The following is a 27,631-nucleotide window of genomic DNA, read 5'->3' as shown; positions in this document are numbered from 1 at the left end:
CTCCATAAAGATGTTCTAAAGATCAGGGTGTTTTGCTCACTATATGCGGCACATAATCCATGAAGATTTACAACTCAGAGCAGGAGTGCCTGCCAGCTGTTCATGGGGTAATCTGAAACATTTACATACACATGAATCTTTTGAATGAGTTTAGATCTTATATACAGTACAGGGAAAGGTTGAGAAACCACCAGAGTGCAACACAGCTAATAGTTTATTCCAGCTCATTTACTCATGCTGCTGCAACATGTTTTATGTACTAACTTAAAATAACTTTTGAGCTTGAATGGCTCTATTGATCTTGAAAACAGCAATTATGACAAAAATCCACGTACTGGAAATTTTCTCACTTTCTGGAATTTATCAGGTTGCCTTGATGATCTGGATTAGGTGGAAGGCTAAAGTCTGTGAAAACATTCTGTTTTTGTTATTGATTGGCTCTGCTGGCTGAGACCTACTTCTGTAAGTCACGTAACACCTAGAGGGGGCTTATGTAATTGTCACACACTGAGCTTTTAAGTACTCAGCTATTAAACTGTTCATCCCGATTGTCAACAGATGGAAAGCTTGCTGCTGTTGTTCATTAACAAACCAAGAACATTTCCCAAAAAGATCAACTGTGACTCAAAAAAACATGAATTTAGATCCTCTTTGTCAGTGCTGATTGCATATATCTATTCAAAAGTCTTTAAGAAATATTGTTTATTAAAAATAAACCTTTCACAGTGCATGGCAAACAGATGCAGGCATAAAAGGGTTCAAAAGATGAGAACTGAGGAAAGCTACAGTATGTCTTTACATTTCACTATCATTGTTAATAGTGTGGACTATCAGAAGCAGTCACATGACAGCTCACGGCCTTGAGCTGTAACAGTATCAGACAAAGGAAAAAAAATGTTAACGTATGGTTTTGGAAGCTTACAGTACCTTGAGTCACATGAACAAATCAAAACTATAACACTATAATCTACCATCTGAAATACAATGTTTTGATGAAGTAACTATAAAGTCTGTGCAGTTACTATAGGCGAGAGGTGTCAGTTGCCAGCTATATTTGAGCTAATTCAAAAATACATCAAATTTACGGTTAATGCAATACAGTCTATGTTTCACTTCCTTGTTCTGCAACAGTTCCAAAAATACAATTCTATATTGATTGCTGCTAGAGAAGTTAAAACCAACTGTTTGAAGAACCAAAGACTGTGGGATACAAAAGTGATATTTTTGCATGAAGGAACCAATGGTGGTCGTGCCCATGTCACACCATTGCAATTAAATGTTTGCAAAAACTGAAAATACCTTGAAAAGACAATGAAAAACAGCTTCTTAAGCAGTAATAATTGATTGTTTACTTTGAATAGTTCCTCACACCTACATAGCTGGGTAATGCCTTACACATGTCTAATAACAGATAGTGATTACATTGTTAATACAACAAAGATGGTGTTTGGTTCAAGTTGGTTCAGTAATTTGACTTAAATATGATTGGCCATCATTCATTTTCTTCAAAAAAAAGAACTTCTTCGACAAATGTGCATAATTTTGTCCTCTTCTTAAAAAGTACATAACAGGTCAGATGTGCCCTAGATGACATGTATGTGCCCTGGAGAGTACACATAATATCATTTATACCCTTCACACCAAAATACACCTCTAAGGCACAGTTTTTCTTTAAATTACTTTCTTTAGACCCAGTACTGGTCATCTTTAAGAGTCGGAGTAGGGGACCTCGGTCTCACAGAGGTCTTGAATCCTGCAGTGACAGCTGGGAGCACATTACAGCCAGTTACATTATCTCGTTCACTACTGTTCACACCTCTAATATTCTCATCACCATCAGCTTCAAATGGACCCCAGAAGGTCATCCCAGGGGCCAGACTCCTCCTTCTGGGACTTATGGGTACCCTGGGTGAAGTAGGGCAACTTGCAGTGCCAAGCGGGGTGACTACCACAGAGGGTATAGCCACGCTCCGCTCTGGCCGGCCCAGGTAAGGGCTGCCCTCAGTAGGTGGCGACAGTGCAGCAAGCTCCTGGAAGAGCTGCAAGCGGGCCTGTTTCTCCTTTCGATGACGGAACACCAGAATCAAAACTATGAGGATTATGATGAGAAGCAAACAGGCCAGCAGCGGCAGGATGATGAGGAGAGGGTCGGAGGCAGGGCGAGGGAGGACCTCCACATGAAGCGGGTGGATGTTGTCAGGAGGGTTTGATGGACCGTGTTTCACCAGGTCAGGAGGAATGAGAGGATGTGGGATATAACTGTGACCCCCTCCAGCTCCCTCTACACTGCTCCCCGATCTTCCCCCATGACTTCCATTGCGAGTGTGGTTCGCCCAGCGGTTGTGAGGCCTCAGCTTGTGCTGAGTCCTGTTGTGGTGCTTATGTGACACAATGTCACTGTGTGTCGTGGAGCCACCTCGTCCCCCTCCTCTTCCTCCTCCTGTAGTAGTCCTGTTGTGTTGCGGCAGACGGGTCGTTGTGTGTTCACGACTTGCACCATTTGCTTTATTTAAACCAGTCGAACCATGATGCATCTGGTGGTGGGGTAAGATGGTGAAGTGAAGCTCACCCTTCGCTGGTTGGACATTTCCAGCCTTCAGCAGGAAGATGAACGAATCGTTGAGAGGTAAGGCAGGGGTGTGGCCTCGAGCGGTTGTGAGCGCTGATTTGTTTTTGAGAAGCTGGTTGTCGCTGTCGCTGAGAGTTTCCTCAATGGCGACCCGGCCTTGCACCACATCGCGGAACGTAAACGACTTCAGGATTTCTGATGCTCGGTTAGGATCGTAGGTCATCTGCAAATGCATACACGCACAGACAATTATGTTATCAGTGACACAAGTCACCAAGGTTATATTCATCTTTCTAATCTTTTATTGACTGCATACTGTTCTGAATTTTCCCTTGAAGTTGGATTTCTCACAAGCGCTTGAATTCGGTTTTTCAACAAACTCTTCACAGTATTATCATGTGGTGATAATTTTAGTTAGCTTAACAAAAAATGAATTCATTTTGTACAGAAGTTAATGTAAAACTGTAAAGGAGGAAAACAACCTAAAAACTTGGCATGCCATGAAAAACGGTCCTTTAAACTGTATCAAAAGATGACAATAAACAGCTTTACCTTGACTAGTTTGCCATGTTTTGGTGGAGAAAGAACCTGAAAGACTGGGTCGACCCTGCTGATTCTTGCCAGCTCAGAAGCATCCATCATGGCTTTACCCAGTTTCACAGCGATACCACTGGGCACTCGTACTGGCTCCCTCAGGTAGATCAGAGGCCGCACAGTCACATTCACTGTCTGTGCAGTTACATTTCCGTATTCAACACTGGGCGACGAGGCCGACACTGAAATTTGGAAGCTGTCCTCTGATTCGCTGAGATCAGTCATGTGGTAGACAACACGGCCAAGCTGGAGGTCCTCATGGCAGAAGGTCGTGACCTCCTGGTCGTTGATAGCAATGCGTCCGTGTCGAGGGTGTGTGGTGACTGTGTATGTGATGTTGGCTTGGCTGCGGCCATTTGTTTGAGCTGCGAACTGGTTGGTTGTCAGGACCACAGCGGTCCTGCCTTGAACAAATGACAGGCCTGTGTTGTTCACCATGGAGACAGAGGGCTTAATCACCTCCAAACTAAATAGTTTGTAGAGTGGACGGTGATGGCCATCAGTTACATTGAAGTAGAAAACTCCTGTTGAAGGCTCACCCTGACGGAGGGAACACAGGAAGGAAGTTGGAAAGAACAGAAAAACATTTTAAACAGCCCCTCCCTGTCAATTGTATTATTAAATAACAACAACCTAACTTTGATGAAAAGAAAGAGCCCTACTAATGGGTTACACATTTTGAGCAAGTTTTAAATCTCTGCAAGTTGTTTTCCACATCACACTGAAATGAATGGAAATCAACAGATATCTGGAAATCAGGGGAAGTACATCAAAATTACCTAAAGCCTATGTTTTGCAGAGACTGACTTTAAGAAGCTCTGAGTGGAAGTGCACTTTCCCTAGCATGTAAGACTATAATTTTGCAGCTTAAACGTCTGTGGTGAATGACACACAGCACAACACAGTGGGGAATAAAAAACTGAATTTAAAGCCCCCATGTGTGGGATTTCATAAGGCCCCAATGGCTACAATGCATGCTCATTTGTCAACAAGCAAAACCTTTCACCATCAGATGCTGATCACATAAAAAATTACACACATAGGGGCTTCAGATGGACATCCCTAATGCACACACACACAAGCAAAAAGAATTAGAGCTGGTTCTTCACCTGCTGTGTAAAATGCAGCCTGCCGTGGTTGACGTCGTACTGGGTGAAAGAAGTCACCGGCTCTGGCCTTTCGCCCAACGTCAGGTAGCCATTGTTGGGCTTACTAATCACAAGGTAATGCAGCTCCTCTGGAGGGGTGTCATGATCCTCAACCTATACATGTAGATTGTGTTTATGATTATGCAAGACTTTAAAGGGAATAAGATTCAAAGACAACATATCTTATCGCTAGATCAAGCACTGTGTTTTAGGATTAATGTCAATAACAGAAATGTTTGTTGGTATAATGGTGACATCTTAGTGATAACAGTCTGGGGGGAATGATCACAATCATGAATTCTATAACATGGTATCTATGTGTGTAACATACTCTGTATAAAGGATAAACAAACATTATGAAAATTATGATCTCAAACTAAGAAAAGATAAAGTAAAAATATATATTTTGACCATAACTGTGCAGTCCTACTAAAAGATACACCTGTTCACTTTGCACTGGCCCACCTGCAGATTGTCTGGTCCTAGTACAACTCTCTCTCCGACTACGACCTTCATACTTGGGGCTCTGTTCCTGATTAGTGGTGGCTGGTCATTGACTGGTGTCACTGTGATGTTAAACATCTCCGTTACTGTCAGCCTGTCCTTGGCGCGCCGGTGAGAAACCATGTCGAATGATGAGACTGAGTAGAGAGGAGAAAAGGAGGAGGAAGAGGAGGAGGAGGAGGAGGAGGAGGAGGAGGAGGAATCAGAGGAAAAAGTAGACAAAGAAGACGAAGAGGAAGAGGAGGAGAGATCCAAAGGAGCCACCCAGGCCCGGAAAGTGAAGCTGTCACTCCTGGTCTCAGAGTCATCATGGATGTATGTGATGCCAAACTTGTTCAGGGTGACCTGGGAGAAATCTGGTTGATCCCTGAGGAAAGATGAGAACATAAAATTAAAAGGTTTTGATTTCAATGTTTGTTTCTACAACATTTATTGAGACATCAAGAAAGGAGCCTGGCACCTGGTGAGGTTGTGCCCTTGTATAGACAGAGCCCCGTGGCGCGGCAGAGAAATCACACGGTAAAGGATGTGGTGGCCTTTCCGGTGGGGCTCAGGGACTCTCCTCAGGAGATTGGAGGCATCAAGTTTAGACCTGTCAATCGTCACCCTGCCTCCCTCTGCCACCACGGCACCTGAAAGATGGATACAAACAGCATGTTTGGTCCTCTCGAACTTGTATTCTTCCTGGTAAAAAGAGCATTTATCCTCCTGAAAGTATATAGCCTGATTTTATATCTAGTGGAAGTTGTGCTGCTATTTTCAAATGTTTGAATAATTAGGTAAATGAAGAACATTTGAAATAAAGAATAAAATAATAATTCAAAAGACACCGTTTTGAATTGGAGGGAGTGAAATATGAAAAACAAAACCAACTTTAATCAAAATGGAAGTACATCATAATTTAGATATCATAAATTCACATTGACACATGTCCCAGGCAAGCAATAATATCAAGACTGGATTTAGGGTAGTATTTTAGATTTGCACAGTACCTGCGTTGTTCAGGAGTCTAGTCTTGTGTTGAGGGTTGTCGTGATGTTCGTTGGCCTGGTAGGAGATTAAGATGGTGAAGACGTGTGGATGAAGGAAAGCAGGAGGAGAGGACACAGTGAAAGAGAAAGAGTCTGAAGCCGACCATCCCACTGACTCTGGCTTGTTCTGATCGTACAGGATAACTCCATCATTCACCTGAGAGAGAGATGAAGAGGTAAAAAGGAAGGAAAAGCAATCACTTTATTAGAGAAGTAAACAAAAGACACAAAATATATAAGCACCTGTAATCGATTACACAATCTACTGTAACACACAAACAGACACACATATCCCTACCATGCTCTGTGTGAATGTAGAAATGTTTCGTGTAGAGTTGTCGGGCATACGTTGGACCAGACGCCCGAGTTTAGGAGGAGCAGTCACTGCAAACACCACAGAGTGGTTTCTTCTGATGTCATGGATGTCGTTGGTTGACACCTTGAGCTCCTGCTCAGAGATTGGTGTCACAGAGCCTTTAAAGGTAACAACGACACAGTGAGAGAGAGGAGAAGCTCACAAGAGCAGAGAGGAGGCAGCGAGGGATCCTGGTTAACTGCGGTATTTGTGGACTTTGTCAAATTTACAAACAGCAACAAAAGGCCTGATGGACTAACAGTGAGGGATAAAATAAATGAATAAATTGATTAATTGGTAAATGACTAACTTATTTCAAACAAACATGTCATCCTCCAAACTTGGCCAATAAGAAGCAAATATTTTATGTGTTTTTGAGCTGTAACTGCAGTATCTGCTTGGGAAAATTCAATTTAAGAAAATTTAACTAGTGTGCAGAAATGGCTGAAACCAACACAAATTTTATTCATAATAAGGTAAATCCCAAGTAATGCCAGGACCCACTAAACATTAAATATTATTCAACTACAAGACAACCAGTAAAATATCTAAAGATGTTTGGGAGGACGTCAGGAGAGTGTAATTGAACTACAGATTTTGAAAACTTGGTTTTCATCAATAAAAAATATATAATAATGTAAGACCTTTGTTGTTCTCAAAATGCATTAGAGAATCCTGAATTATCTGAACACATATTATATTAAATGTGATCATGTAGAGTTATACAGTAGGTTAATTTTACAGGTTAACATCTTTATCACCACAAGCAAGCCAAAAAAACAGTTGAATGTTATCAGTAAAAAATCTGAATAACGGCTTCACTTATGTAACCTTGACCAGTAGGACTACTGATAAGTATGTTTACAGGTTAAAACCACTTAACTCTCATACAGTGGCACTATCAGCCTGGCACTGATTGGGCACAAAGGCACTGTAATCTGTTTATGTAGGCTGTAACATAATGCACCAGTCTAAGGCTTAGAGTTGCGATGCCACCCAGTGGCAACTGCACTATATTTAAATAGCTTTCCTTTTCATGTTAGAAGAGAAGCAGATACAGAGATTTTAATGAGGGTGCTTTGGTGAAGCTGAGTGAGCTGTTATACCTGGGTAAACCTCCATGGGATGGTTTCTCTGCAGGGTAAGAACCAGAGAATGGGCAGTTGTGCTGAAGATCTGGCGAGGGGCAAAGTTGACGCCGTCATTCACCTGGAAGTGAAAGCCACCAGACAATGCACCTACACAAGAAGAGAGACAACAAGAATTCATTCATCCATTCTTACATTTATTCTAGACTGATCTGCTACTCTAGGGCTGCATAAACATATAACAATTAAGAGAATATAATAATATGCTCTACTTAAAAACTAACTCTAATCTGCCCTTTTTGCTATTCTCACCACTGTGCACAAACACCAGTTGTCCAGTTTCTATGTGATTCTGGGTGAAGTTAAGGATGTGTCTGGAGGGGGCGCTCTTCAGGGCTAGGTGGCCGTTGCTGGGTGGTGTGACGATGAACTCCAGCTCGTCAGATGGAGTGTCCAAGTCCTCTGCGCTGAGATCATCTACAGAAATTTCTGTAACCGATGCCATCCACACCTGAAGAAACAAGAGGAAAGATTAAAGGAAAGGACAGAAAGCTATTAAATTTAGCTATAAAATACTAGTTTGACATTGTGGGAAATACGTTTATCCACTTTGTTGCCAAGAGTTAGAGGAGAAGATCGATACCACTCTGTTGTGAGAGTGGTATCGATCTTCTCATCTAACTCTTGGTAAGAAAGCAAATAAGCAGATTTCCCAAATTTTCAAAGCATTGCTTTAACTGTTGTGTTGCATTAGCATACTTGGCAATAATAAAGAGTCATGACAATGGCATTTCTGTACTGAAATTTGTAGTATAAGCCAATATATATGTTGATACTGATATATCTAAAATAAACTGATATAAACTAATATTGCCTAATTTCAAACAGCATCAGTACATAGTATGCAATATGTGCATAATTCCCAGAGACTGCCTTTTCAAAGAAGCTGGCTAGGATGTTTTAGAGCATAGATTAAGACCGGCTAAGTGGTTTTGTCATTTCAAAACTTTCAGATTGTGTACACTTCCACTTTTTCTAAAACAAAAATTAGTCAGAAGTATGCCTATTTACTCAGAAGAGATGAGGGAACCAGGGGATGAGGGAATCATTTGGGCTGAAAATAACCATCATGTCTACTTCCTACGAACGTGTCCTACGACTGTATATCCTCACTTCCCACCTTCAGACCTCGGTTAGTAGTAACAACGGGAGTCTCGTCATTGACAGGTGTGATGTTGATGTGAACAGTGCAGGGCAGACTATGCTTCCTGATTTCCGTCTGATTGGCCACTATGGTGAAGTTGTCGCTTAATGTCTCGCTGCCGTCGTGGATATAGGAGATGTACTCGCGCTCCACCTGGAAACAGAGAAGATTCATGAGGTGATTGAATAGCAGTCAGATATTATGTGTGATTTCCAAATAATTAAGCATCACTTTCCTTAAGATGCACTCAAGGAAAAAGGTTTATTAAGCTGAGTTTTTAATTCAATATCACAAACCTAACACTGTTGCTCTCCCACTGTAAGTATTGCTTTGAGTAATATGCATAACTAATGGCTAAACCCTTCATCGGATCGCACCTAAACACTTCCTACATCTTCTCAATTACCCCTTTAAAAAGAAAAAGAGATCAAACCAAAATATCTAACATTTCCCTCTGTGTGAATGTGGTGGTTTACGTGTGCACATTTGATTGATCAGTCAAACCTCAGTGTGTGTGAAAGCAGTGATGGGCATCCCTGGGATCCGGCTATGCTCCAGGTGTCCGTGTCGTGGTGGAACAATGATCTGGTACAGGAAGTTCATCCCTGAGAAGTGATGATTGGTGACCTTGATGATGTTAGGGGTCAGTGGCAGGGACGACCCCTCATCGAGGATCAAGTCAGACACCTACAGAATCAACCAGCAGAAGAAAGTACTGATTGACTAGATTGACGGTTGTTCACTCGGATCGCCTTTGTGTAATCCTTTCATGAATTTCTGTTTATTTTCATGCAATTCTCTCCTTTTTAAGACATTATGCTCATTTACAACTCAGTAGACCAGGCTCATCTTACATACATACATCATCACACTCTGTACCTTTAGAGGAAGCAGGATAGGGATGATATCAATCTCCAGCCTGACAGGTCCAACCTTTGTGACTCCATTGGTTGCCTCCAACAAAACAGAGTCGTTGGTGTTTCCTTTAGCCTGTTGATGGTAGACTATAAATCCCTGGTTGATGTCCTCCTGAGTGAAGGAGGTTGTTGGCTTCTTTCTGAAGCCCTGAAGGGTGGGACAGTGCAGACAGACTATTAAGTGCTGTTTTACTTTGAATCCTTTGACACAGTAAAGCTAAAGTGTGAGGGGGTGACAAAGGTCTCGGGCATAAATGCCAACTGTCTTTTTTCCCCTTGACGATTATCAAGTCAAGCATTTTTAAAGTCATTGTTCATGTCATTATAAAACCTTAGGAGCAAATGTATCTCTACTCTCTGATAAACGTACTGTAAGCTACCTGCTCAGCACCAGACTACAGCCAGATAAAGATAGCAGGTAGCTGGTGAACATAGTGGAGGATTCTGCTCCACTTAGTTAACTTGACACCTAACAAAAGTTGGGTTAAAAGCTGGTTGTAAAGTTGGTTGTACCTGATAGAGGTGCTGCTGTTCTCCATTGTTGTTTCGCTGCTTGTCCTCAGAGGATAACTTCTGAATGAAGCCCAGGGTGGGAGGACTTTGGACAGTAAAAACTATCTCTGAGGGCTGGCTGTCATCATGAACCACCTGTATAGAAAGTAAGCACATATTGCAAATATTTCAGTTTTGTAAATTCAGGCCCCATTATTACACAATTCTTGAAGATGATACAGGATGTACTGTAGAGAATGCAAAAGATGACATACGTCACCCGACTCCATACAAGGAAGTGAAACATTTTCAGTTCTCAAGTATTTCATTCAGGGAAAAAAAAACTATAAAACTTTGACAGCAATCTGTTACATAATATTCCACAATATGATCACAGTCACAGATATTAACAATAAACCCTGATATACTGCCAAGTCCTAGATGCCAGTGACTTATTTGCAATTTCAGAACCTTACCTCTAAATGTTCCCTGCTTATGGAGACATTGTGTCCCTCTGCCACCACCACTGGATGGTTACTTATGACTGTTGGCGGCCTCTGGTGACTCTCCAGGAAGATTTTTACAGATACTCCGATGTCCAGATGTACCTCCCTCCTCCCCTTGTCCGATTGCCTCTCTGTGTTCCTCTCCCTTGCTCTTGCTGTAACATTGAACACATCCGACAACTCATGGCTGCTGTCGTGGTGATACGCCAGGCGCCCCGCCACCAAATCTCGCTGGGTGAATATCGAAATTGCATCTGCTTCCATCACAGTGTCAGGAGATCCATCATTAAAGCAAAGAACACCGTGTTTAGGTGGAAGGAAGACCTCAAATGTCACTTCCTGTGGGTCTCGGAGGTCGAGGTTGCTGAAGACGCTGAGGTTAGCAGAGGTAAGGGTCGTGATCCCACCTCGCTGGACCATGAGGCCTGTGTTGTTCTCCACCTGCAGGTAAGGATCCTGGGCCATCACCTGCAGCAGCCAGTTACACAATAGAGGAAGAGATGAATTATTTACAACAGCAGTAAGCGGACTCATTACTTTTTAAAATTTTTGGATCACACAAAGCAGACACTGAATCTATTTTGCTGTGTCAGGGAAAATTCCTAATGATATTTAATTACAAGCAAATCATTTGTAGAAGAAGCTGTATTACTAATTATTAACATGAAAAAATTATATGAAACAAACAATCACAACTTGATGAATTAATGTTGACTGCTTGCTATTTCCTACTATGCGTAATGCTACTTTTCTATCTATTAATTTGTTTTGCCACTTTTGTGTCTTTCCCGCTTTCTCTTGTTTTTCACATGTTGTCTGTATTATTGTTATTTTAATGAGTAATTTATCATGGCTAAGGGACTACAGTTGAAAATGAGCTACTTGGCTAACACTGACACATTTACAGTAATGTACCTAGAAAAAAGAAATTTAAAATAAAATACATAAAGCTTTGAGATATTATCACCTCCAGTAGTGTGGAAACATAATGTTTTCCATCTGATACAAAAAGCACAAAACGCCCAAAACTGACTCCTCTGTGGACAAACAACACCTTTTTCTGAGAGGAAAGAAGAGAAGAGAATGAAAGGTGAGGAGAAAACATCAGCATGTGTAATTTTAATACATTTACAAATTGGAAAAAAAACACACTGATATTACTCTTTAAATAAGAATCTAACAGAGTACCCAGAGGTCAAAGAGAGTTGGATTTGCTGTTTTAAGGTGTGAGCGTGCTTCAAATGAAGTAGTGCTTGTCTGGGGGGTGGGGGAGGGGTACAATTTTTGTAGCTTGCTGAAACCAGCAATTTTACAAGCAGACCCACTTTGCACTGCAATTGGTCAGGTGTGCAGAGGTGAGAAATTATGAAGGATTTGAACTTCTCTGTAAAGCTCTCTTACTTCATCACTTTTTGACTATACAACCAAGTGCAAAATATCAATGCCTTTAAGGACAGACTATAGACTGGATAAAGATAAACATAGTGAGGACATAGCAAGGTGTGATGTTGTGACAACAGTCAAACTCAATTTGAGCCAGGAGAGCAGCAGGTGAGCAAACTCATAATCACAGCTGTCAGTCAACACCCACACAACAGAAATCCTGTTTTAAGTTTTTAACTCTTATTATCAGAGCAATAATTTCCAAAATGACCACCAGCATATTTATTAGAAGGCCCAGATTTAGCAATTGAGACCATAATGACTTATTTTAAAAACACGAGTGACTGAGTACTTCCAGAGAGAAGTTGAAACTTTTTGAATGGGAGTCAATGGGAGCCAGGGACTTTTTGAAGCCAGCATCTAGCAGTTGTTGGTAGCATTGCACTTGAAGGTACTTGGGCATTTGCTTCAGCCTCAAGCTGTTGTAGCTGCCGCTTGGAACAGACTGTGGGAGAGTGTGCACCCTTATCCCCATTTGTACAATTCATCATGTCCCATCCCTCTTTGCCCAGAATTCAAGTGTAGTCATTCGTAACAATTTGTGCAAGCACATTTGCCTTTAGTCATGGTCAGACAACTCATTCAAGAGGCTTCTTGAGTTCTACCGGGAAGTTGCCAGGCCTTTAAACCTATTTTTGGATTATTCAAACACTGAGAGACACATGTGGGTTGTTGACATTATGACACACAAACATCTGAGGACTAAAACAGAAAATCCATATAACTTTGACTCAGTGGTTTTTAATATTCTACCACCTGGATGACCAAGAATCTTCACAGATAAGTTACGCTAACCTGCTCGAGGTCCCGCTGTGTGAACTCGTACAGTTTGTGTCCAGTATCACTGGCCAACACCAGCTCTCCCATTGGAATCCCTCTCCGTGTGTACACCAACCAGTCGTCCTCAAAGTCAGAGTCGTTGTCCTGGAAACGGAGGTCATTCAATGTCACTAACCTCTGCCCATCGCGGGCCACATGGAAAACTTTATTGACAACCCTGACAGGTCTCTGATCATTGATGAGCTGGACAGAGATATTGAAGGTGTGTTCGGCTTCCTCCTTCTTGCTGGTGAGTTTGTGCGGTTTGTAAACTGCGATTTGAAAAGTGAAGGAATCCTGCTTGGTCTCGCTGTCATCGTGAACGTACATGATCCTTTCCTCAATGATATCCTGGTTTGTGAATGTCATAATGTTGTCATTTATGGCAGATGAGTTGGAGAGGTTGATCCTCCTTATGTGCCCGTGCCTTGGGCTCACAGTAATGCTGTACTGGACCTCCCGGTTACTTGCTGTGTGAGTGAACAGGATATCTTCGGTGATGACTTTACTCCCTCCTTCCAGGACTGAAAGGCCTTTGTTTACAACGGTGATGGCATTCGACTCGGCTTTGATGTTGAGTCTGAAGTCATAAGTTGTCGAGTTGGCGTGTGTCGAAAACACCTGGAAGCTGAATGTGTCTCTTGTGTCATCATGCAGCCTGTTGAGAAGTTCATACTTCACCAAGTTATCTGTGATGTTTTTCTGGCTGAAGGTTGAGTTCTTTTGAAGAACTTTGTTGTTGAGGAAAAGCTGACCTTTCTTTGGCACTGTTAGGAGCCTGAAGAAGAGGTCACTCTCATTGAGTTTGATGCCCTTAGAAATCACATGGAGGTCCTCTGGAGTGACAATAGCCTTCTGAACACCGTTGACCTCCATCTTGCTTCGCGTGACCTTGAAGTGGATCCAGCGTACCACAATGGGGAAAACAACCTCTTCAGTTGCTAGGGAATCAATAGTGATTTTACATTTGAACTGATCAGTGATGTTGTTCTGAGTCTGAAGGCCATGGTACGTGCTAAGGTATCGGATCCGCTCTTTTTCTAGAAGTTTCTGAGAGAAGAAAGTTGTCGGCTTCCATTCGCCACTTGAGTGCAACCGCTGGAGTTCACCGTATTGTGGCAACTCTGTAACATCATAGCGGATTTCCACTGCCTGATCGGCCACATTAACTTGTACTGCAAGATGACTGGTGGTGATGAACGAAGCCCCACCTTGGTTCACCTCTAGTCCAGTATTATTCACCAGTTTGTGTTCTAGCACTACCGCCATAATCCTCAAAACTACTGTGTTGCTCAGCTGCAGAAAAGAAAGAAACAAACCTGTTGCAGTAAAACAATTAAACCAACAATATAACTCACATACTCTGTGTTCCATTTTATGTGTTTATAGTGTCTTAGGCAGGCTACTACATTACCTTATGCCCGTCGCTGACTCTGAGTGCCAGCCTAGAGGTGGGGACCCCAGTGTGGACAAAGCTGATCTTACCCTCCTCCAGATCATGCAGGGAGAACAAGTTAACGGCCCTGGAAAATAGATGCAACACTGTTAACTTCAATGCTGTTTTTTGTCTCTCACTCTACTTTGTTTGTCTGATGCTGCAAAAGGAGATTGGAGATCAGGATTAGCAACAGAGCAGTGAAGATGATAATGTGGCCAGTGTGTCACCACACACTGGTCACACTTGAGGTTCAATTGAGCTCATGAGCAACAATAGGAAAGACTGCTTTCAGAAAGAGAAATCAGACATTTAGTTGCCAGAATATAATGATGAATAAATGAGCAGTATCACCTTGATTAGTATATATCTACATAACCTGCGACAACAGTTGTGTTCTGTGCATATAAAGAACTGTTGTGCATGTTTAGAGGTAATCTATAACTTCAACAGAAGGTCCTGGTCCACCCAGAGACAATAGTGAACAGAAGTGATAATCAAATGTGAATTTAAACTGCTGTAATAGCAGCAACCATTTTGGCTACATAGCCAGGTGCAACAAGTTAATAATAGTGGCTTTGACTGTATGTGAAATGTGACAAGCTCATATCAGATGTCTGACATAATTGTATAGATCCTTTTGATAAAGTTGTCAGGTCCAGTATTTATGGATGAAGAAGATATTCTTTCTTGATATGAAGAATATCACTTTCTAGCTAGGTAACAATGGATTCAACACAACACACAGCTAGCTTCTGTTCCACTAACCTTCATTTCATAATGCAATTTTGCATGGAACATTTTGTTTAATCCAGATATAGATTGCATTATTTTTAAAACTGCAGCAACCTCTCCACTAGCCCTCACTGACTGGTTGTAAGAAGATTTGCGAGGCACTGTAAAGCCTCACGAGCCATAGCACCAACCTGCCGGGGTAATCCTGGTGCTCAAGGTGTCCGGCCTCAGTGTTGAGGTTTCCCAGGGAGCTGAACACCAGGTCTGCAGGACTGCTGTCAGGGTCCGACACTCTCAACACATCTGTTGTCAGCTGGGAACATTGTGGTTGTATTAACTTTCAACTTCTTATTCTTCTTCTTGTGCATCAAAAACATGTACATACCATCCGGGCAATCTGCTGTACCTACCGGTCGTTTGGAGTTCTCCACCAGAGTGAAAAGGTTTCCCTCTGGCAGGCTGAGCACAGGTGCATCATTAACAGGACTGATGCTGATATCAAAACGGTGCAGATGGTTGCCCTTCAGCAACACAGGAAGCTCCTTCTTATTGCTGGAGAAGACTGAAAACATGAAGAAGTCTTGCTGGTCCTCTGACCCACTGTGAACGTACATCACTCGGCCCTGCCACAGGTCGAGCATACTGAAAGTCCGGTCCTTCTCTTCTGATCCCATTGTGATAGTCCTCTCCTGCCCTTCTTCCAGCATCCCATCTGGGTCTGGACTCAGGTCCAGGCGGAGCTGGCCATGGACAGGCTGCTCCTCAATACGGAACTTAAACTGGGATGGATGGATGCCCAACTTCCGGAAATCAAGATTCACCTGGAAGGAAGTGCAAACAGAGACTTATATATATATCAATGGTGACATATGAAAACTACACACCTCCACCTTATTGTTATTGGCATTAATGTGTAAGAACCGTTTGCCAAATGACTAAAAGTGACAGCCAGTGACAACCAGTCCTACCTTTATGTGTTTTGGCTCCAGGGGTGCCCGGCTTCCCTCCGCTACCTCTAACTTCCTCAACAACAGAAAGTTGGAGTTCTTCTTTCTATCACTGTTGTTGCTCAGTGGTTGTGTGGTTGTAATATCAAACTCAGGACTGTCTGTTGGGCTAGTGGTGGTCATTGCATCTGGAGCTTGTCCTGTCTTGCAGCCCAAAGTGATGTCCTTAGTGACAACAGCATGAGGGAGGCCTGTTCTCTGAGTGTTCACCCTAATGTTTCGGAGGCAGCCTTTAAACGAGCCTCCTCCTCCAGTCATTTGCCCCCCAGCTGCAGTGGACATCAACCCAGCTTGCCTCACTTCTCCACGCACTTGTTCATCTAGCCCTCCCAGGAAGAGAGGCCCTTTGAGCTGGATGACTTGGAGCTCCAGACTCAGTTTGGCCTTGACCAATTCCTCGCCCACCTTCAGCTGGATGCTGTGGGGTAGCAGGTGCAGCTGGATGGGATACCAGGTGAAGTTGCCATGGACATGTGTTAAGGAATGCAGCTCAGTTTTACTCCCATCTCCATTTCCAACCGTTGCCACCAGGTGACCATCTCTGATCTCTATAGCAACAAAACCTCCCTGGTTGCCGGAGCTGTACAGGACTATACCATCTTCTTCTCTCGCAGAGGGGTGCAGCTCACATTCAAATAACCCCTCTTGAGGTACCTCCCATGGTGGTAGAGTGATGAAGGCTTTGGAGCTGAAAAAACTGACAGAATCCTCTTCTGTCGCAGAAAACTGCGCACTACAGCCCAGAGATACCTCATGGATGCTCTTGTACCCAGAATACGGCCTCAGGCTGGACAGCAGATTATGTTCATTGAACACAGCTTCATCTATGCAACCTCTAAACCCAGTGGAGATGTTGAGAAGATACGGATTGTTCAGCTCGACTGTCCCGCCAACAAAAAGGCCGTCCTCGACCCTGAGCTCCAAATCTGGTCCTGGCATACGGAGGCTGGTGTGAGAGTTTCGGTCCACAGTCATAGTGACATTATGGCGGTCATGAGTTAGCTCCATGGAGTGCCACCCCAGGTCACTAAGATGGATGCCCTTTTCTGAGCGCAGCGAACGTTCACCTGAGCCCAGGTCCAGGCGTACCTGTGGGGGGACAGTGGAGACAAGAAGGGGTGGATAACCAAGACACATGAAAGTTTGACAAATTTCTGTTTTTATGGCCAAATTCAAACTTTAATTTGTAAAAGAAAGAGTGGCAAGAAAAAGGAACAAAACACATAAAAGCATGTATTACATTGTGATGAGATTGGTTGACTGTAGATCAGATTATTCCCCAAACACAAATATAACCAAACTCTTTCATGAGCAGCTCCCTCGCCTTATACTTGAAGCTTTCATTAAACTGTTGTGGTCTTCCCTCTTAACCTTAGTCATGAAGAAACTTGTTCTGAAATGAAGTCAGTGCCAGGGGGGTTTATTTTTTTTTCACTCTGCAAGCAATCTGACACCAAGCTGTGTGCATGCAGTCTTCTCTCTGGCTCTCCTCAGGATAGTAAATGCCAACATATACAAGCTAAAACAGCCCAAGGGACAAATATTTTCTCGTTTTAAAGGTGTGAGGCATCTTTATGAGAGAGCCTCTAGAAAGATTTGACTTTGTCTCATCTGTAGCCATATTACTAAAATTTAAATCGTCTTTCCCTTGCCAAAGTACAAATTGATACACTTCCTCTCATAATGTTTGGGTCCATTAAAATGAACATTTAATGCATTTGTGTTGTTTGTTTGCTTGTTGTGCTAATGTGTGTTATCCTAATGGCCTACCTGCAGGCGCCCAGAGATCAGCTCCAGCAGCAAAAAGTCTCTGCGTCCTGCTGCCAAAAATAGCAGCCCTGCCTGACTGGAGGTTCGAAATCGTACATGGAGCAACGTCTGAATGGACGACTCCATTGTCCGCAGGTGGATGTAGCCATCACCGTAGAATGACACTGTGACAATGTAAAAGGAAACAGAGAAGCTGAGTTGAATTAGTAGTTTGGCATAAAGTAATAATAATTTAAAAAAGTGTGTATCTGTGGGGGGTATACCGGATTTATCAATACCAACGAGAGAATTTCACACAAATATGTAGTTGCAGTATTGCGAAACAATGTCATTAATATGCTGACATGCAGTGGGTGGACACCATACCATGAACCATACCCCCATACCATTTATAATTCAAACTTCATCATCTGGTATTATCTATTTTTCTTTGGTTATCTGTATATAACAGTAACTCCTAACACACAAAAAATGAATGAACATTTGGTGAGCAAAGGCCCAGTACAGACAATTTGCTGTATTGACTGGCTTGCCAATGTGGTGTCTACTCTGCCTTTTACACCTGCTATCCGAATTCAATTAATGACGACTAATGCATCCTGGAAATGTTCTGCTGCTAATTAGACTTCACTGTTGACCCAAATGACGCAGATTGGACTTTTAGTTTTACAAACATCACTCAATGGGGCAGAGCAGCTCTGGAAGCACAAATAATGTCATTAGTCGGTTTAAAGTTTAGGGGGCAGAGCTTGAACTTGGTATTAAATACATACCATTAAAAAAACTTACCCTTTATTGCGTGGTATAAACACCTTTTAATATGTAATTGAAATGTATCATTCAGTCGTGAGGCCAGTGTACCCACCACATCATCTGTGAACAGTAAAGCAGTCTTGATTTCAATCGATTTGACCTACAAAGCATCGGTACTGAAGCACTCTGGCAAAATGACCGTCCATTTGTGGAAACCGTAACACACAGAAAATAGAGGTCAGGGAAATGTTTGTGTGTGTGTGTGTGTGTGTGTGTGTGTGTGTGTGTGTGGTTGGTTGGGGATGGGTGGACACTCTAAAAACCCTATAAATCAAACAGTACAGCAGTATGTAATGGCAGTACAACTGAACACACAAAAAGAAAATATCTAAATGATTCAAATTAAAAAACAGATCCACAAAACATGAGAAAAATGAGAAAAACTGAAGTCAAGACATTTTTATGAATATGAATAAATTAATCAACACAAGGTAGACTTTTACCTTTTACCTGTAGGAAAATCCAACCATTTAACAAAGTATTCAGTCTCTAAATACTGTTTTTCTTGCAGCAGGTTAAAGCATCTGGCCAAGTCTGCCAACATTGGAAATTAACTTCTAACTTTGATTGTTTTGTTACGTTTTGGATCAAATTCTGCTGTTGAATTTAGGTATCATTTATTTTTGGTTAATTTGGTTGAATTGCAGTTGAGTAATAATAATAACAATAATAATAAAGTTTATTTATATAGCACTTATCAAAATGAGCAATTACAAAGTGCTTTACAAGGCAGACATAAAGTAAACATGGTTCTTATTTGAGCAGCACATAAAATATGATTAACAGACTTTCCTTTTTGTACAAATTTGCCAAATTGATAGAAAACATTAGAAAAATAAATTGTTTCTATTCTTTTATATCTGTTCTTCTGCGTTCCATCTTTCATCATTATTTTTTTTAAATTTATCATCTGCAATCGGTCTCATTTGTCATAAATACTTTACTGTAATATCTTATTATTATGTTGTCTTTGAATCCATTTGCGGCATGGTTTTGAAATGGGCAGCTTGCCAAAAAAATATTTGTTATAAGACAGATCCCAGTGAGAAGCACTCAGTCAGCAGACCGGCCCAGCATGCCGCTCTGCATAAAGCCTATAAGCCCACTGTCAGTGTAACTCATGTCTGTCCATCTATATCTAATCTGCTTCTATGATGCCACTGAACATTGGATTATTAGTAATCTTCCTACAGTCACAGACACACTTCGAATGAATTAGCAGGTATAAGAATAGTATAGAAATGTGGGGAACTTTCTGCTGATGGCCAATTCAGGTTTTTTCCCTGCAACCTTTAAATTCTTAGTGAGTGTTGATATTTTAGCGGCAGTTATTTAGAGTTAATAAGAGGTGTTGTACTGCAACATCTCTGTAAAAAGTTCATTAAGGCTGCTGCTGAGTTCACCAAAATGTTTTCAAGGGAAGAGCAAGGAGCAACTTTTTAATGATAATCCTGACTTGACTGAGTTGTTCTCAATTGTTTTATGTGAGGATTATCAGCAGAGTGAACATATTATATAAATCAAACTTTAAATTATATAGGAGGGCATTTGGCAAGCAGTGTGGCATCAGATCAGGTACATACATCCTTGTAAATGAGATAAGTAAGAGCAAGCATTCAACTAAAATATAATCCAACAGCGTATTGCCATATGTCTACTCATAATATTAAATGGATTAAACAATAAGCTGCCAACTGTCACAGACACATTTAAACTTAATCAAAGGTGGTGCTAACAAGGATATTGCTATTGCGTCAACGTTATCATTATCTCCTGTGTCTGTGAATTTACAGAACCACAACCACAACCACAGTTTCAGTGTGAATGTTAAAAGTGAACTTAAATAAATTTACACTAACAACCCTTAAAACTATACAGTATTTTTTACATGCTTTTTAAGGGAAAACCTTTTTTTTTTTTTTTTTTTTTACAGTTGTACCAGTTCTATTGTAGTGATGCAAGAAATGATTAAAAAGTAATGTTGTAGCATAATTGTTCACAGTTAGGAGAAGAAGTGATTTTCTCTCCTCTGCAGCACCTTACCTCCATAAACTTGTCCTGTGGAAAGCAGCAGGAGCAGAAACAGATCAGCCACAAAACTCCCCATCGTTAGTTTAAAATCAAACTTGCACTCAGTTAAGAGCAACATCTGGTTGCCTGACTGTACCGTCCATTGTCTTTAATGTACAGCAGTGGCTCTGCATGTCATTTCTACCGCTGACTACTTCCAGACAGTCTCTACTTGCTTTGCTGGATTTGGATTACAGCCTTTTAAAAAAATGTACCTGTACTAGTGAGCAGAGCACAGCGAGGTGAAACTCCACCCACAGATCCTCCCCTCAAACACAGAAGACCTGGATGGTGTAGTGCTCAGTACCAAACATGAACACATGGGGGAGGTGTCATAACACATCCTGAGACAGAGAGGGAGAGAAGAAGGCACAGCAGATTGTGTGTTATTTGTGTTCATGGAGACTGAGGCTGGATCTCACTCTTACTGTCAAAGGTTAAAGGGCCAATATAGTATCCTGGCTGCAAAAGTACAACTACATCCTGCACACCAACTGCTCCGTATTTTACTCACGTTTATGTTTTCTTATAAGAAAGGTTTCTCACAGATTGTTCTTCATGAGGAAAAAAAATGTTCAAAGCAATAAATAGAAAATCCCTCCTGACTCGGCCATAGCAAAAGAACTGCTGGCAGTACTGTAAGTTCAACTTAAGTATTTAACAGTAAACTCACTTACTTGAGTTGATTAATTATGAATACAGTTACTTTATTATGATTTTGGTTACACTTTATAGCATCCATTGCCACAGCAGTTCTTTGCCCTTTTTCAGACAAAACTGAGTGCTACTGCTCTCTGAGATATGGGATTGACTCCATCCCCCCACAACCCTGCAAAAGGAAAATGCGTATAAATAATGAATGGATGGAAATCTGTGACGTTGCATTGTATTCCACACCCTCAACATTACAAGGCAACATCATGTTAACTCTGATCTGGGCAATGCTGCACTATCAGAGTATTTAATTAAATAAAAAGAGATCAAAAGCATGTGAAGATCAATAGTAATTATAGTAATATTAATGTTTAACGTTTAAGTGTTTGGGGCAAATCTACATCCTCCCTCCCACTCCGACATGTCACCCTCCAATGGGCAATGCAACGTGCATTACTGTCTGCCACAGTGTCATTTTTTATACTACCACTGGGGGATGCCAAAGTCTGATATTTTCAAATTCAACACATACAGTAGTGGCTTTAATCAAAAATCCATATACTTAAGTGAAAGTACATATTAAGGATTTTAAAGTGTTTTCAAAAACATAAAAAAGCTATTAATTTACAGTAACAATGGTACCTGTAATTGGTTACTTTCCACTTTTCCATCACTGATGGCAATAAAGCACCCACTGAACTGAAATGAATGGACCCGCAGAGAGAGATAGAAACACAGAAGTAAAACATTGATGTGAAGAGTAGGAAGGAAAAGTGAGTTTGCAAAATTGCTAAAACCAAGGAGAGAGACGAAGTAAAAAGGAACGAGAGGTTAAAGGAAGGGAAATAGCCGGTGGCTCATTGAGGTAAAGTGGAAGTTTGGGTGTGATTGTTCAAACTGCAGGACACACTCCCCTGTCTGTATCCTGAACCCCTCCACCCTCTAACCTACCACCACTACACACACACAAACACACACAATTACACACACACATACTCAAATGTGCTGTTAAGCTGCAGCTCGAGAGAGTTTGGTCCATTAAAATGTTGAAAGAAAACATAAGGGCCTTTCTTCGCCTGCTGATTCAAAGTTGGCTTGGCACATGAGAGGAGTGCTGTGTTTAGTTTTAGTTCCCAGGATGTTGAATAATAGACTCTGCAGCCTGGTTTCTTAAATGCAGGGGTCACACCCAAAATAGGTCACAGTTCAGCCGGTGACGGGTCCTCTCATGACGAGAGTGCTGGTGTGTTTTAATGAGCCTGGATCCCACGCTGAGAGGATTAGCGTCTTGTCTTTTAGGCTGGAAAAGTCTTTAAAGCTAAACTAGCAGACAAGAGAGTAAAACAATGTTTATACTGAGCATCCACACTCATTCATCTTTTCTCTGCATAGGAGAAGTAGGAGAAGTTCATGAACGGAAATTAGTTTTCTTTTCTGCTTAAAACTACTTAGTCTTATCTAAAACGTTGTGCATAAAGTGTTATTGCCTATAAACTCCTGCAGATATTTTATAATAATTTGGAACCATATGGAAATAAACAGATGAAAACCATAGTCTCTTACTTGAATGCATAATCAGTTTTTGCTTATCTTATACAGACAACAGAGAGGTGACAGGAAATACAGGGTGAGAGGAAGAAATGACATGCAACAAAGGTGTCCGGCCAGACTCAAATTAGAGACGCTGCGATTTTTTGGTCATTGTGTTGGATGATTAGGCCACCAGGACACCAGCTGCAACGATTAGTCACTCAACAGGAACTGAATTGCCAACTACTTTTTTAAGAAAAAATACCAAAATTCTCTTTAATGTGAATATTTTCTGGTTTCTTTAGTCCTCTGTGAGAGTTAACTGAGTATTTTTGGGTTGTGGACTGTTTTAAGATCATTTTTAGGACATTTTAGGTTGCACCTTGGGCAACATTTTTCACCATTTTCTGACATTTTATAGAACAATTGACTCATGACGTCATTGATGACAAATGAATCAATGAATCGTGAAAATAATCAACAGATTTATTGATAATGAAAATACTTAGTTGCAGCCCTAAAAAAAGGTGTAATATTTGTTCAATCAAGCAATCAATTTATTTTGGATTTTACAGAGCTATTTCCTGGTTCAACTTTGAACCGCCATGTTTGTTTGTGTGCGTGCAGTTCTACATTACGATGGCTAATTATAAAGCACAAAAAGTTTGTAAGAAAAATGTTATAATAACTGACAAAATCACCCTAATTGTCAGATAAAAGGAAATTTCTCTATCAAATAACATTTCAGCCTGCAAACCTTTTCAGGTGAATATCGGTGTGCAAATATGGTCTTAAGTTGCAGTATGAGACAAGGTCAAAGATGTTTTCCATCCTTTTCTAAAAAAAACAAGTGGTATAGTATTCAAATATTTAGCAGACAACAGTTCACAGAGGTGTTGGTGACTCTCTGAGAGCAGTGCCCAGTGCTATGAAAGTGGTATAATACAAGGTAGAGAACAGGAACCACCTGGCTGAGGATAACAGCAAACAGAGCAGACCAGGAAGAGATGGAGGATTGGGACCAATTTAACTCCAGCAGCAGCTAAAAAAACAAAAAACAAATCTCACAGCTGGGTGGACAAGCCTCACAGGTCCCTGCTTCTTAGCGTGTCACCAACACTTTGCTGTGTGCAACTGAACATGTTAAATCACTTCTTGAAACCAATTTTCACAGACTTGATGTTATGTGATGTCATCTTTTTACTGTCTTTTTAAAAAAATCTTTCTTATCGTCTTTTTATCTTTCAACGTCTTTTGTCTTCTCTACTGTGTTTTTGTGACTTTTGTCTTCTTGTCTTAACTTTATCTTAACTTTGTCTTGTTTTTGTTTTGTTTTGGCCTTGCTGTTTGACTTTCTGTTGTTTTATTGCTTTTTTGAGTATCCTGCTTTTGTTTTGTCTGTCGAAGCACTTTGTAAACTCTGTTTTTAAAGGTGCTATGTAAATAAAGTTATTATTATCATTATTAAGAAAGAAAAGACAACAGAGAGACACATCTGCTTCCCTCAACCTTCGTTTCCTCTCCATGCTTCCCATCCTTCCTTCCTCACCTTTGTATCCTGTGCCAACATGCGCCGAAACATGTGCCAACACATGAGTCAACACATGACACATGTTGGTACATTTCAGCAGTTTGATACAGATCTACTGATATTTGAGTTGCTATTAAAAAAAGAGCAGAAATCCCACCACATTATCCACCTGTATGGCTGAGATAAGTGAGTCACTCTGTTTTTTTATACTAGAGGAAAAATAAAGTTAATGGAAGAAGGACTAAAACACTGTGTGGGCTCTGGTATAAACCTTGGCCCGAGCTTTTAGTCCCATTTCCAATATAAATACAGTAATTGAGTGACACATCCATTTTCTATTTATGAGCCAGTTACATAAGAACAGAAAGAGAGCAAAGGGCTGTAGAAGAAGGCCAGAGTTTCAGACAGAGAGAGGCTCAGAAAGAGACTGTCAGATAGACAGTGCACTTTGTTTTCTGTGTGTGTCTGTGTGTGTGTGTGTGTGTGTGTGTGTGTGTGTGTGTGTGTGTGTGTGTGTGTGTGTGTGTGTGTGTGTGTGTGTGTATGGTCCAGGTATTCCTAATGTTGTGGGGACACGCCTCCCTTATGGAGAAAAAAAAGCAAGTCCTCTTAACATAAATCATTCATTTTAGGGTGAAGACTTGGTTTAAATTTAAGGTTAGTTTAAGGTTATGTTAAGGTTAGGGTAAGGGTTAGGGTTAGGCATGTGGTGGTTATGGTTATGATGAGTCTACAGGAAATGAATGTAAGGGTTAGAGTTAGAGTCAGTGTATGTAAGTCAGGGTTAGAGTTAGAGCCCTAAATGTAAGTCAATGTAATGTCCTCTGAAGTGATGGAAACATGACTGTGTGTTTGTGTGTGAGTGTGTGTGTGTGTGTGTATCCCATCACACTTCCCAGAGGCACCTCTTCAGATATTTGATATTTCTCTCTTAAAATGTGCAATGTGATGCTGGGACCAGCTGCTACCTTTGTTTGGGGACACCTTAGACTCTTTGTTTGAGTGTGTGCATGAGTGTGTGTATTTGTGTGCGTGGGTGGGGTTGTATTGCTATCTTTGTGAGGACCGATTTTAGTTTGAAACCATTGGTGGTGAGGATGTTTCTGCATTGTGAGGATGTTTTGGCTGGTCTTTCAAAGACTTGGCTTTCAGTCAGTATAAGGGTTAGGCATTTAGTTGTGATGGTTAAGGTTAGGGGCTAGGGAATGCATTATATCAATGAGGGTCCTCATAAGTATAGAAAGACATGTATGTGTATGAGTGTGTGTGTGCCGAAATGCGGAGGAAAGTGATTTAGATGTGAGTCACTTTGAGTCATAGCTACTTTATTTAGCACACTTGTTGAAAGAGAAGAAAAGACATAATAAGAAACAGCAAGAGATGAGAAGAAGCAATTTTATTCACAATTACAGGATAAGATAATAAAAGATACGATACGATAAGGAGTGATTATGGTGAAAAAAGTAGGAAACAATGGACAAGCAGTGCCATTGCTACACTATCTTTAGCTGAGCGGCACTTATCTGAGAAAAAAAGAACAGAAAACAGACACACTCTCTTCATCCTATCAGTCTGTTATTTTGGATCTAGCCTTGTCTGTTTGCAGGAATTGTAGACTCTCTCTCACACACACTTAAGAACAAGACTCCAACAGGCCAATAAGTAAAAGACAGAACAAAAATCTAAGATACTTTGGGGAATCTTCAGTGGTGATTCCTTCAGACATTTTGACTTGTAATTGCAGGAAAAGCACGGGTGGAACTAATAACACCAACGATGGATGGCTCAGCTCGAAGTGTCCCAGTGAGCCTTCATGTGCGATACTAGAGCCCTTGAACAGGCAGAACAATCATTAATGTTATTAATTACACCCGAGCTTTCCCTTCCAAAATGTCAAGGTCCAAATGTCTTCAGTGAAAAAGGATACCTTTAAGATGATAAAATGAATTCAACTTTACAATCACATCCACTGGCTCACATCCCAACTGTTGTCTTACAATTACATTCATCTTCCTCTCCTCCTTACCAACCTATAAAACGTGGACGCTTCTGAAAAAACAAAGACAGGCAACATCTGCAGATCAGAACTCACAGTGAGGACTGATGGGAAGGGAAAGTGTAGGGCAGGGAAGGATGGGAAGGGATGAGAGGAAACGACCTTTGGTTGTCTTCCAATGTTTTCTTCTTTTTTTTTTTCCAAAGTGGAAAGTTGAAAAAATGGAAGAAAGCCTGGAAGAAAGCCTCTTTTTCCATGTACAGCTCTATGAAGACACAAGTAGGAGATGTGACTGTCTTCCGAAATCTCTTCAATAGAAGTACATGAGGAAATTGCATCTTGCTCTTTGTCTGATCTCAATTTTCGAGTACTTAACACTTAGAGCACACACACTTAAACAAGCATACAAGCATGTGTGCACATTTTCAAATCACAAATACATTTTATTACACATTTCGCTCTCTCCCTCGTTCACACACTGTTCCCTACTAACACAATATCACACTATCAGCTGTGTACTGTTGTGTTCTCATTTAAACACTGTGACAAAGGTCAGTCCCTAAACACAATGGCTGCCAGCAGCTGCTGGTCTGACTCACCGCCAGGCCATTTGACCCCGCAGCTCATCGCACGATTTAACATCATTAAACACTTCTAAGCAAAACATCGTCTGAGTCACTGCTTCTGTCCTAGTCACAACAACATGCGCTCAAACTAAAATACGACAGACACGGTTCATTGTTTCACGCACTAAGCTTGTCTTTCAAGCACATATTCACAACACACATTTCATGTTATCAATGTCATGCACAGGACGGGCTGTCACAACTTTGCGGTTGGGTAGTTTTCAAACATTTCAAACCTTCGAGACCAGTGTTCTTGCTGGTGGGTCTTAAAAACAGATGAGATTTGTTTGTGAGTTTAAAAACAGGAAATGCGTTACATATCATGTGCTGCACCCAAAGCTAATATCTGGTCTCTCTCGATGAAGCTTTTGTGTGATCTTTCCCCATGCAACGTCTAACTGGATTATCTATGGTGATACTATTTCTCAGTGTACGATTCACTCACCAAAAGCTATTTTTGTAGGAGGGGTTGCCCTTTTGTATTCCTGGAATAAAAAGACAGCGTGCTGCTTAAACATGATCATAAAATTTAATGTGCTGAGACAGAATTTGAATAGATGCTGAGATTGCCTGGAAAACACACAAAGTAGAGAAATATCTCCAGGCTAAACCTAAATTAAACATTCAACTTTTTTTCTTTTATCACTAATTCACTCTTTACAATCAATTTATCACCACACCAGAATGCAAAGATGAAATGTAGAAAATTTATCTTGATTTAAGTAAATAAATACACCAAAATAGCTAAACACAGCTAAATTATTAAAATGTACTTTCTGCAGCACACCAACAGG

At 41.0% G+C, this 27,631-nt stretch overlaps 1 protein-coding gene across 2 annotated transcripts in view; it reads right to left on the bottom strand.

Annotated features, from left to right (window-relative positions):
- Nucleotides 1–685: 685 nt before the first annotated feature.
- LOC137170350 (chondroitin sulfate proteoglycan 4-like) overlaps nt 686–27,631 on the bottom strand; it is a 39,644-nt gene continuing 12,698 nt past the window's right edge. The window contains exons 4-25 of one of the 2 annotated variants that reach the window (XM_067573651.1): nt 20,716–20,844; nt 17,618–17,781; nt 15,809–16,936; nt 15,251–15,661; nt 15,032–15,153; nt 14,085–14,193; nt 12,647–13,966; nt 11,376–11,468; nt 10,379–10,876; nt 9,924–10,058; nt 9,373–9,558; nt 8,998–9,180; nt 8,470–8,646; nt 7,602–7,800; nt 7,308–7,439; nt 6,145–6,320; nt 5,808–6,003; nt 5,276–5,447; nt 4,777–5,182; nt 4,273–4,425; nt 3,122–3,703; nt 686–2,792 (exon numbers count right to left, since the gene is read on the bottom strand). In XM_067573651.1, the coding sequence (XP_067429752.1) occupies nt 1,686–2,792; nt 3,122–3,703; nt 4,273–4,425; nt 4,777–5,182; nt 5,276–5,447; nt 5,808–6,003; nt 6,145–6,320; nt 7,308–7,439; nt 7,602–7,800; nt 8,470–8,646; nt 8,998–9,180; nt 9,373–9,558; nt 9,924–10,058; nt 10,379–10,876; nt 11,376–11,468; nt 12,647–13,966; nt 14,085–14,193; nt 15,032–15,153; nt 15,251–15,661; nt 15,809–16,936; nt 17,618–17,743 (7,611 nt within the window). In that variant the 5' untranslated portion in view covers nt 17,744–17,781; nt 20,716–20,844 and the 3' untranslated portion in view covers nt 686–1,685. Of the gene's footprint in view, nt 2,793–3,121; nt 3,704–4,272; nt 4,426–4,776; nt 5,183–5,275; nt 5,448–5,807; nt 6,004–6,144; nt 6,321–7,307; nt 7,440–7,601; nt 7,801–8,469; nt 8,647–8,997; nt 9,181–9,372; nt 9,559–9,923; nt 10,059–10,378; nt 10,877–11,375; nt 11,469–12,646; nt 13,967–14,084; nt 14,194–15,031; nt 15,154–15,250; nt 15,662–15,808; nt 16,937–17,617; nt 17,782–20,473; nt 20,696–20,715; nt 20,845–27,631 lie in introns of those variants that run through there. The other variant, XM_067573650.1, reaches the window with a different exon arrangement.

The sequence above is a fragment of the Thunnus thynnus genome, chromosome 19 (assembly GCF_963924715.1).
Source record: "Thunnus thynnus chromosome 19, fThuThy2.1, whole genome shotgun sequence".
NCBI lineage: Eukaryota > Metazoa > Chordata > Actinopteri > Scombriformes > Scombridae > Thunnus > Thunnus thynnus.
Note: the sequence above shows the minus strand (reverse complement) of the source record. Positions and strands in the feature narration are given on the sequence as shown.